Below are 12,001 nucleotides of genomic sequence, written 5' to 3'. Positions count from 1 at the left end.
ACTCCTTAATATATATATGTATTGGCATTGGCCCCTAAATACAATAGGGCTCTGATTTAAAGTCATCATTCATGGACACGTGCGTGTCAGACTTTAAACAATCTAATAGAAATAATGTGAATTCAGTGGGTAGCTCAAGAATATTTTAGCAGGATGGACTGAAAATGCTACTGGGACAGTGTGTCTAACAAGACTAAACAAGGTCAACTACACCAATACCTAAGTACAGCCTAATAGTGTATTGTTTAGTACCTGTAGAGTAAGGCGTTTAACAGCATCCCAGGCATGGGCAATGAGCTCCTTCATTCTCTCCTCAGAGGTTGTCCATGACTCCTCTTCTGTAGTGTCAGGCATGACCTTCATTGGGATGGATAGGGGACGTGATTCTGTGAAAGAAGGAATGCAATGAATATAAAAGAAATTGGATTCACACATATCCTTTTCCTTATCCTTTTCTTCTACAATCCATTGTATGGTTGTGTTTTTCAGGCATGTATCCAGTATTGACGTGATTAGATTTGTTTAATTTTGGTTTTGTGATAAAATAACCACCTCACCACAGGAGCACCCTGTAACATATCACATAAAATCAATATATGCTAGATGAGAAAATGTACTGTCCTGCATTCATCTGATCCAAATCCATAATTCACTGTTATTTTCATTTGCTGTACAGTATCGTCTTATATGATGTCTAAGTGACACTTCATTGAGGTGATGTAATGTTGGTGCTCAGGTTTCTTGTCTCTTACAGTGAGAGAGGGAGCTATGAGAACAGAGAGAATGTGCACACACACACACATTACAGACATTACATGTCCTGCTGTGGTCCAGACGAAGGCTGATTGTCTGTGCCGACACTCATGGCAACAGCCAAGCACACAAATCACACAGCAACAACCGCCTCTATTAGCCTTTGCACTAACTGTATGAACCTGAGGTTCTAAACACACCTTCAGTGTTGTGGAGACAGATCTTGTGAGAGAAAAAGGCAGACAGGTGAAGGAGAGAGGTGCAGAAGCAGAAACAGAGGGGACTGAGACGGAGGCGTATAGACAGAACACACATTCTACCAGGTTAGCCTGAGGTCTGTGGATGTTAAAGCCATCAGGGCGTCAGAGGTGAGGGAATGGGGGTCTCTCTGAAGACACATTAAGACATATTCCATGATTTACAGGTCTGCCTTGCTCAGCAGCTCTGTCCCACAGTTGTCATGAAACAGTGGTGATGTCACAGCACCACCGTCCCTCCTCAGACACCACGCTCCCAAATATCACTAAAACAGCCAAATGGGTTGGCATGGCAACACAAGTGTGTTGCCGGGGGAAATGGACACAAAAGAATGGTTAGTTACCTTGGTTTGTGGCTGTCATGGCAACCTGCCTAAAGAGTGGATATGTGTGTGTGTGTGTGTGTGTGTGTGTGTGTGTGTGTGTGTACGGCTCAGTGACTAAGTTCACAGGTGCATGTGTGTAAGTGGAATAAAGCAGACTGAAGGCCGAGATCATCCTGTCTGGACTCTCTTCCAGTCTTTTCTCACACTCAGCATCCAGGTGCCTCTGGCATCTAGGGACTATGAAACGGTCTGTATTTGTCATGATGCCTACAATCAGTGTTGCATCATCAGATACTAAGTACAGTATTTTGGCCAAACTGTACATTTTATGCATTCGACGACCCATATTTGAATATTATCTGCTTTTGCACACATTCTTATTCCTCAGTTGCATTGTTTCTGTAAGCCTTGTGCACAACCAATTCAAATGTACTTTACTAAATATCCACATAGTCACAGATGGCAAAAATTGACTTTGACAGGGCAGATTGTGTTTCATGGACTGTCTTTCACTGAGTAATGTGCAGAGTGCTGCATAAACCGCTGTGATATCATTGGGTTGTCAATAGTGTTTTGTTGTAGAGGGCTGTGTGTGTGTTAGAGTATCCCTGTCACACAGCATTAGAGAGCTGTTTCCTGTTCAGCTCTACGGGGGATCCATATAGACATGACAGAGCTCTGTGGCTGCTGCTCTCTGTCATGTGGCCCAGCTGTCTAGACCTGGAAGACTTTACCCCAGGGACTGGGCATACTCTGTGTGTATATACGTGTGTGTGTTTATTCCACAGAACACATTGTGACAATGTTGTGTATCTGCGTGTGTATGTTTTTTAAGTGTGTGTATGAGTCATCAATGTGAGTGTGTATGTGTTCATGTGGGTGTGTATGATTTTAAGTCCACTGGTGGTTATCACTGGCAGTACCACAGTCTCACTACTTACGTCAAAGTCCTGGTTACCATCTCCTACCAAAATATCCAGAACACATCCTTGCCCAACAGCACCTTACCACATTGGAAAATACAATGCAAACATGTATCCACACACATTTCCCTGACAACACACAACAGAAAAAAAAAAAAGAGAGAAAAAAACACTAAAACAGACCCCAAAATGAGTTCACACCCTCACCAATCATCATTGATGAATTCTTAAAATAAACAGAGACCACCCTTCTGAGCTTCACAAACATCAATCCTGGTCACAGACTCACAGGAAAATGTCTTTCCAATTTACTAAAATAATCTATTACACACCACAAGTGTTAGCATGAGGGTGGAGTGGACCCTGCATGGCTAGAAGTTGGAGACTATACACAATTACAAATATGCAAGCTTACGTGACTAGATATGCAACGTGCAACAAGCAGCATGCCCTCACATTAACCTGCATTACTAATTTTACAATAGACATTTTGGGCATTTCTGTTTTATTTGATAATGATAGCTAGAGAGAGAGGGGAAAGGCAGAGGAGAGAAACAGGATTACATGCACCAAAGGAATCAAACCTGGGCTGCTGAGTTAAGGACTCTTGAGCTTTGATATCTGGTACAAGTTCTACCAACTGAGCTACTGGGGAGCCCTGCAGCAATATTATTCGTGTGCACTGTACTTGCGGGCACACAGACGTCAGCCCAGAGTTTGAAATTAAGCTAACAGAGAGGTCCACGAGCAGTTTCACCAATTACCATTAAATTCAGCTTATAATACGCTGACCTTCTACTACCTTCACACCTCAAATCAATACCACCTTCAAAATTTTAATCGGAGTCATATACTAGAGGAACCATCACTCTTCTTAAGATTATTACTTTTTGGGCAGGCCTCAAAGGTGGTACTGGCTGCAGTTTTCATCTAAAAACTGCTTATTGCCCCACTCCTTTAGGACCTCATGGCTAACCTTCACCTGAAACCTTTTTTGACTTTGGGGGTAGGCCAGACTGTGAAAGTCCTTCCCCAGAGAGAGTCTGTTAGGCCAATCAGAAAGTGTGTTAAAGTACAGCATAGGCAGTAACAATGCAAGGCCAGTCTGCATGCAGCTCTCCGCTTTGTTTTAAATACCATTCCAGGACTCTGTTTGTTAATCCTGGGGTCATTATTTGGAATGAAACTGCCATATCTTGTTATAGTGACTTGGCGCCCGCCATTCCTGCAGGGAGGGGATTGAGAGAAAGAGTGAGGCAGGCAGGGACAGAGAATGAGAAAGACAGAGAACACAAGAGGTCTAAATTCAAATGAAAGAGAAATATGACAGGAGCGCCCGAAGCTCTTAAACCTGCCCAGGCCTAACAAGTCCTGAGAGTCCTCTTAAAGTGGGGTTATTCCCCCTGTCTCGTGCCATCTCAGCCATGTCCTCATTTTCACCCTCTGTTAGGCCATTAGGCTAATATCTTATTGGCCAAACTCTGACCATACACCCTTCCCTCTCCTTCCCTCCTCTGTTTTGTTCTTACTCTCTCCAACCACTCCCTCTGTCTTTCTCTCTTAGTGTTCAGCTGGTGTGTGTGGAGCTGCCAGTTCAGTCCCCTATAAACATTCTAGTGTTCTGATGGTGATTATTCATCCTCTTTAACAGCTCCATCACATCTCCCAGCAAGTGAAAGGCCTAGATCTTTGAAGCCCACAGCCTGAGCATGTGTCAAGTGATGAGAGAAAATGCAGAGACCAGAGCCCCATTACAACACGTTGACTTGAAGGCGAGAAACAAATCAGTGTTGCCTCATTTCATGATGTGCAACACACTGCCGCAGCACAGTTACACTGCTGTAAAATGTGTGAGGGCGGGTGGTGTGACGAGTTTAAATCGCACATCATACAGTACACATGTGAGATTCACGCTCACAATCGACAAAAACGCGCACAAAAATTCATTCTGATACACCCACAGTCACACAACACTAATATTGTATTAGCGCCAGCGAAATGTCCACAACAGATCTAACAGTCTTCACAACAACAATGGCACGAAATATCCATGTGTTCTTTCCGAGTGGTTGAGCAAGTCAACCATAAAAACAGCCTCATTGAGGGATCTCGGCATTTCCCCATGCCGCCTGCTATCTTTCTGGTATGTTCCCTATTATAAATGGTTTACAGTGAGTTGAAGTGTTGTATATTCTGTTACAGCTGTGTGCAGAGGCAGCAATGGGGCTCTTTAATAAACCTGCCCGCCTATTTGTTTTGGATGCAAGTCGGTGTTTATTTAAATATTTACGTGACTCCATTTGTTATGGCGTTATTGAAGCCGCCATGAAAAAGTGGTAGTATGGCCAGGCTGACTGAACAAGTGAGGAATGATGAGAGGACTGTTAAAAGTTTTACCGTGTCCATTTATTTCTACTTCTCTACAAACATTACAACCATGTACAGAGTGCATGGTAGCTCCTTCTGCCAGCTGTCCTTTAGGAAGTCTCCTAAGCAGTCGAGGTAATTGTGTAGGGAAGACTTTACAAATCAGGCATGTGGAGAAAGACTCTGATATCTCTGGCAAGAAGAAAAGTGAGAACAGGATCTCACACATTTCTCATCGCAATCGTCATCACTTTCATCATCATTATCATCAAAGTTCAGAGTGATCATACACAACGTGGCTATCCAATCTACACAATATTCATTTTAGATACTTATCTAAAAAAAGAGACGAGAGGGGAGAGCTTCTGCCAGCCAGAAAGTGACACAACATGTAAAGAATGAAAACAAGAAGACACGTCTTCCCATTGTGACACCAAGACCTTTTGAAACATCCCTTGTGAAATCATCTCAAGCCAGTTTCCAATCCCCTCCTCTTCCTCTGTCATCTGAACTAACCCCCCTCCAGCCTGCAGACTAATCCACGCTACGTCTAAGGAACCACAAGTCAACCCCCTACTTCCCTCTCTGCTCCTTTCACTTCAACCTCAAAAACCACAGCCAACATCCACAAGGACTAATACCCTTATCATTCATGAAAGCAGAAAAGGGATACACAAGGACAAAAATATTCCCCACAGACTGCCTTGTCTGTCCTGGAATGTCAGGGAAAGGTTTGGATGGGCTCATCAGTGTGCACAGGCCAAAGACCTTCTAATCTAGCGAGTAGAGTCCCCTGCAGACCGCAGCCATTCTTCTCGGAGGGAGCCTCCTATCTCATTATTCCTGCTTATTCTTGTTTTCTTTCCCCACTCCAACCATCATTACCTTGATAAATTATTGACTTTACCAGAAAAATTAAACTATATAAATAACTCCACAATGAAAATATTATCCCCTTCTGAAAAGTGCACAGCAGCCAATAAAAACCTCTCCTGACTTCCATCAGGCTACTTGGGTTTGGATTATAGTTATGTGTGACTGCGTGGTTCTGCCTGAAGTCCTCTCATCAGTTTTCTCTCTCTTTTATATACGTGTATATATGTTTCTTTCTCCAAAACATATTAATCTATGTCTTTCCAGAATATATATCTCTCAACCATAAAACCTGGATTTTCTTTTCTGTTCCCAAACTCCCCTTCTTTTTTTTTCTTTTTTTGCTCATGCACTACGCTTGAGATCACAGAAAAGTCATCAGTACGAGAAAGTTTTTGTGAGGCCCACAGCCCCGACCACCGCTAGATATTGTCTTCTACCTTGCAGACTTACAGCATGAACAATACAAACGTTTCCATTTCTCCCTCTCTTTTTCTGGTCCTCGCAGTAAACAGGAAAATTACATCTAATCCCATCATCCAGACCACTAGCAGACAGGAACTAAGGCAACAGTTCTCGTTCCAAACTTTAAGAAGCACAGCCAGATCGCAGGATAGGTTTCTCAGCAAAAGATGTATGTTCTCAGAGCGCCAACGGCTAATTTTAGGATTGAAAAGAAAAGCCAGTGAGATCATTACTCTGGTAGATGTTAGAGAACAATGAGAAGCTCGGAACTTGGGAGGCTCTCGATCAGAAACACAGTGCTGCTGCCAACAAGAACATTCATTAGGGACAAATAAAGAAAATACTTAGAGGCTAGTTTTATGTGAACCAATTTGTGGCGTAATTGCGCGGGCAGACAGAAATCGACCTCAAACTGAGGAGAAACAACTTGTTTTCAAAGTCATCGTTGCACAGCCTTTCTTGTAAAGGATAATTACACAAAAACAACCGTTAACACTTCACTGATGATGTTACTAAGCAACATTCAAACAAACCTGTGATGTGAGTTAAATGACCAGTCTTGTGTTTAGTTTGTAAAAATGAAGTCAAAAATCTCAGCCTCTATAGTCTATCCATCAGATGATTTAGTCGGACCATGTACTTTGACCACTAACAAAAAGCCTAATGGACTGACCAGGAATATTAGCCATCCCATAAAGCCAACCAGAGCAGTATAATTATGAAAAGCCTAAGAATGTTTTAATGTGACTATGTCTGTGTGCACAGCTTATGTCAGTATAAAAGACAAATTCAAAGAGAAATTCAATTGCTTATGTGAACAGACCTGTGTGTGTTTAGTAACATGAAAATATCTATAAAATCTTTTACCCTTTGCTGTTTCTGTCTCTGTCTCTGTCTCTGTCGTGCACTGGAACTGGATTCAGTCCAATGCAGCCAGTTCTGGTTCTGAAAGTCAGCGGTGTCTTGTAACATGTACCCTGTATATTTAACATGTGCAATGACCAAAACCGAAGAGGAAGAGTGAAATATTTTGTTGCCAAATGGAGCTGAGTGGATATGGGTTCTGAGATTCGAGCTGGGCAGCCCCACAGCCCCAGCATGATATCACCTTGCCCTCAGTGCTTTCTGGGGAAATGATCTTTAGTGAACTGGTTCTGTGTGTCTCTGTACATTTGCCTACACATTAACAGGCACCTTACAAAAGCCTGCAGGAAAGTCCCACTTGATTACTACGAAACTGTAGCTAGGCTGAATGTGGTAACAAAACAACATAACACTCTCTTTACATCATAAAAGTGCCAGGCATGCGTTCAAATGGCCAATTGGAAGCAGGGACATCTAGCGAGTGCAATTGTTCTGAGGAGGCTTTGAACTGCTAAAAACTCTGAAAATGATTTTCTTCCAATGGATTATGATTTTACTGTAATTCCCTGAGGTGATTTCTGTGGGGAAATCAATAGCTCCAGTGGAAAACTATGATAATCAATAGGCACAGAAAAAGACTCCTCTCGCCAGTTTATAATCAGGCGGAACAAAACACCGCTCTATATCAATATTCCATATATCCAACACATCGGGTCATTTCATCTTATAATAGTATATCAAACAACCACACTCTGGACATGTAAACTGTTAACTTATATTTTTGAATTGGCCACTTTAATGCATGGCTAAAGTACACAATGTGGACCTCAAGGTGTCTGGGGGTGGGCAGGGGGCAGCAGTACGTAACCTGGAGCAGAAAATCTCAAGGAGGAATTTGTTGAAACAGTACTGAACCGTTAACGGTTTCTAAAAGAACCTTCTGAAGCATGTGCATTGTCTCCTACTTTTCAGTGTGTTTCAATAAGGGGACTAACAGCAGTTAGAGGCAGTTGGAAATAATATTGTTGTGGGATGAAAAGTAGTAACTTAAAAGACCTAATTTGTAACATGTTTAAAATCAGCAGCTCTCAAGGGAAACCTTGAAGGGAGTATCCAGGACTGTGGCGCCATGCAAACATTATGAGCATTCAGGGGCTAAATATTTGAGTTGCACACTTATGGTAAATTAATTTGCAACAAAATACCAGCGTCATGGTTCCTATACGAACCTCATGACGTCTTTTCCTGAAGGTCAACCGAGTAGCAGCACCAGTGGCAGTCCAGTTGGCTAACTGCCCCTGTTGAGCCCGAGTCAGTCTTATGTGTTTATTCCCCATGCATCCCTTTGAATGGCAGTTTGAACACGTGTTGACTCCAACTGGCAAACAACCTGCACATCTCTCCTCTGTTTACCTAAATAGATGACTGAAGACTGAAAAATAAAACGTCTGCTGCAGTGATTACAAACCCCCTTAGAGTCCCCTGAGAAATTATATGCCGGCAATAAACCCACAACTAAAATCGACCTTGTCATATATCTGGAGGTTTATTTGGAGTCACGTTAAAACAAGCACATTAGAGCTATCGAGGAAAATGCCAAATGATAATTTAGTACAAAGAAAAAAAGAATGTCTCTCTGTGTACCAGCTCCAAAAAGGGAAAATGAGCTGGGCTATTCTAATTCATTTCTTACAACAACACAATTTATTTCTCAGGGCAATTATTAATTTGCCTGAAAACCTTGCTCCATCACAACTGATGAGATTAAGGTCCATCAAGAAACACAATGGTCATTTCTCAGCCACATTCACATCAGCTTTACCCTTCAGTAAATCATTATGTCTTATTGATTCAACTTAAGCTAAACAGCTGGATTGGATGTCCTGGGGTAAACACACAGCAATTACAAATAGATTCTGAAAAATCCATTAGATGACTCGCTGTGGCTAAATGGCTTTAGAGATGAAATGCATCCTGCTGACAAGAAAAAGCAGAAGACAGTTTTATGTCCAGCGAACAGTCAACAAAGTATAAACACCACAGGCAAACATGATAAACTAATAACCAAGTTGGACTGTAAGGGCTGACCCTGGACTGTGCTTTCTTTTTTTTCTGTTTTTAATAGAACAGCTAGACCAGAGTGAACTCCTATCATCCCCCTCCTATTTAAACATCCAGCTCCTTATTCACAGTGTGCTCCACACATGGTAAAGCAATTAATAAATCATCTTTAGAAAGCATAATTCCAATCATAACATGTTAGATGTCAGCAGCTCTTCTCATGAGGTGACTAGGGAGAGGCTTTACAAGAGAAAATCCACCCTAACAACAGAATCCACATATGTTATTCCCATGACCTTCAGCCTTTTAGGAGCAGTGGCTATAACATACGTGGATTCCATTTTTGGGTGGATTTTTTTATTTATTTTTTTTACCTGAGCTGTCTCAGCAAATAGCTCTTTCCATAAAATTCTGCATTAAACAACTATTACCCAAAGGGAAGCTAAATATTAAGATAGATCAGTCTACATATCAAGTTTTGTATCAAGTATCTACCCCACCATGGCCAGCCAGCCCTGGGGGATATGAAAAATTAACATAACATTTATCATCCTCCAATTAATCACAGGAGCACTGGATTATTAAGAGAAATGAGGTGGAACACAGTTTCAATTTATGAATCTCAAACAGTGTATCAAGTATCACTATAATCCAACAATGCAAGAAGATGTGGGGAGTTCACATTTTTCATCTGTGGCCTTAGGCATAAAGTCATCTTTGCATACAGAGAAACAAAATATTTAATTGCAGGAAGGATGCATTATTATGTAACAAGGATGAGGTGGAATGAGGGAAAGTACCTGCTGTGCTGCAAGCTCCTCTGTAGTGTTGAGCTGTAGTCTATCAAGATCTTGTGACAGCAGGGAGGCTTATTGTTTCACCATGATTAAAACCACAAGGGCTAAATGCCTCTGCCCTTTTCTTATTCTGATTGCTCGCGGAAACAATTTGTAACTTTTCATTACATCTACTCCTGTAACACCGCAGCAATTTCCAGGGAAGATGCTATTCATTTACTTACAAGCTCTATTCAAACATGGAGTATTGGGGAGTGGGGGTACTGAGGGTTGAATTGCAGAAAAATACAGTACCAGCACCTAGTTACCAATGTCTTGTTTTCACTTCACAAGAGAAATATTTGGATAAGAAAGAGCTTGAGTCTGACTCAGTATATGTTTCTAACTAACTAATGTAGCCCAACAATGAGATGCCTTATACAAATAGGTCTAACACTAAACACTCCAACAGACATTTTCAGGTTTCAGGCCAGATGTGCTGACCACTTCAACAGCTAACACGCTGTGTGTGAATCTATGTAAGTATGTGTGTTGTCTGTTCATTTCTAAAAATCCAGTCTAGGCTTTGTTTACAAGCATTTACAAATACCTGTGTGGTAGACCGAATGACAAAAACGCAGACAGCATGACTAAGAAAAAAAAAGACTGTAAGAAAAAAAACAGAAAGACAAACAGACAGCTAGCCAGACAGAAAAAACAGCTTCACAGACAGAAAAACAAAAAGTCAGCACAGCAAGAAAGAGGACCGGTCACACAGATAGACAGCTGGCGGATAGGCGGCCATGCGCATTGATAGCCAGTGTACTCTACTCAGTTGAGTGTCGCTGACAAGCTACAGCTTGATTTAGCTTTGTGTGTAGCATCGGAGCCAAAGTGACTGTTTACTGACGACCCCTAATGAGAGAATATACTGTTGAGATGTGAGTAAGCAAAGATGCTGCGGTATGGAAAAGTCATTAGTGTAGATTGGACGAAACAAGGAACAGAGGGAAAACCAGGAGGAAAAGGCGGCATGACCTTTCAGCTGTGAGCTTTTAAAGCGAGCAAGGAAAGAGCCCTATTGGCCTTTTTTAGACTCTGAAATGTCAAAGGAGCATTTTTCCTATCAAAACACTTGACATTGGGGGAACGTCATACACAAGCAATGTTATTTACAGCTACAGGATGACTTCACCAAAAACAGGGATTCATCACTCCTGTTGGGAACACATTTCCCAGGGACTTAAAAAGAGAAGAAAAAAAGACAAACAACCACTTGCTTATTTCCCCTGACTCGTCACAGCAATGCTTTGGCAGAGAATGCTTCAACCGTTAAAGTGTTTAAAGGACCTGGAGGCTAAACACTGTGAGAGTCAAACAGTAGAGCCCTGGGAAGACTATTTAATGTATTTATTTATTCGCTTTTTAAACTCTGTAACTAATTCAGTTACATGAGGCTGGCCAAGACGTCCCATTGGATCACATTAATTAAATATCTATAGGGGAACATGAGACAGAGGAGGTGGACTATTAGGTTCATAAATACACCATATGAGTATTAAATGAAAAACATTTCTGCAGTCAGTAAGGCTCTGTGTTGTGTCATGGACAGCTCCTAAACAGAGGGACTGCTCCAGCCATCATCCCAAGTGTGTGAGAGTACATGAGTACTGTACAGTATGTATGTATGTGTATGTGTGTGTGTGTGTGTGTGTGTGTGTGTGTGTGTGTGTGTGTGTGTGTGTGTTTGGTGTTTCAGGTAGCTTTTTTTATGATCACTATACGATATCCCTGAGGTGCACTAAACAGATTCCTCACACTGATGAAAATACCATTACAAAGGATTTTTTCTCTGCATTTGTATGCTTGATGAATTGTCAGTAACTAAAGTCCTCCCACACCTGTCCTGTAACCACCAACAATGATCTAAAAGCTTATAGATGCCGTTAATGTGCTTCAGAGTGTGTTCTTGACACTAAAGCAAACAGTCACATTCGTGACAAGGTTCGGAACATCTATCCTCCCTCATATCTGTCCTCCTCCTCTCTGTTTCTCCAATCTACCCATCTCTGTCCAAAGGATTCAGAGTTTCCTACGTAGAGACAGTATCGATTTGGAAAACTCTGGGAAGTATCTAAGGAGGGACCAGAGCGATGTTACAAGAGTGTGTGAGGGTGTTTGTGTGTGGCATGCACAGGTGTGTGCATGCATTAACATGCTTGCCTGTATGTAATGTGCATTTGTTGATATGCACACATATTCTGTGCATTTGTGTGTGTGTGTGTGTGTGTGTGTGTGTGTGTGTGTGTGTGTGTGTGTGTGTGTGTGTGTGTGTG

The 12,001-nt window shown here is 41.8% G+C and overlaps 1 protein-coding gene across 5 annotated transcripts in view; it reads right to left on the bottom strand.

Moving 5' to 3' along the window:
• Positions 1–12,001, bottom strand: part of vps13b (vacuolar protein sorting 13 homolog B) — a 312,301-nt gene that overhangs the window by 171,309 nt on the left and 128,991 nt on the right. For all 5 annotated transcript variants that reach the window (XM_027286990.1, XM_027286991.1, XM_019256535.2 and 2 more), the window contains exon 22: positions 253–386. In XM_027286990.1, the coding sequence (XP_027142791.1) occupies positions 253–386 (134 nt within the window). The remainder of the gene's footprint in view (positions 1–252; positions 387–12,001) is intronic.

Source organism: Larimichthys crocea, chromosome XIII (assembly GCF_000972845.2).
Source record: "Larimichthys crocea isolate SSNF chromosome XIII, L_crocea_2.0, whole genome shotgun sequence".
Taxonomy (NCBI): Eukaryota; Metazoa; Chordata; class Actinopteri; family Sciaenidae; genus Larimichthys; species Larimichthys crocea.
Note: the sequence above shows the minus strand (reverse complement) of the source record. Positions and strands in the feature narration are given on the sequence as shown.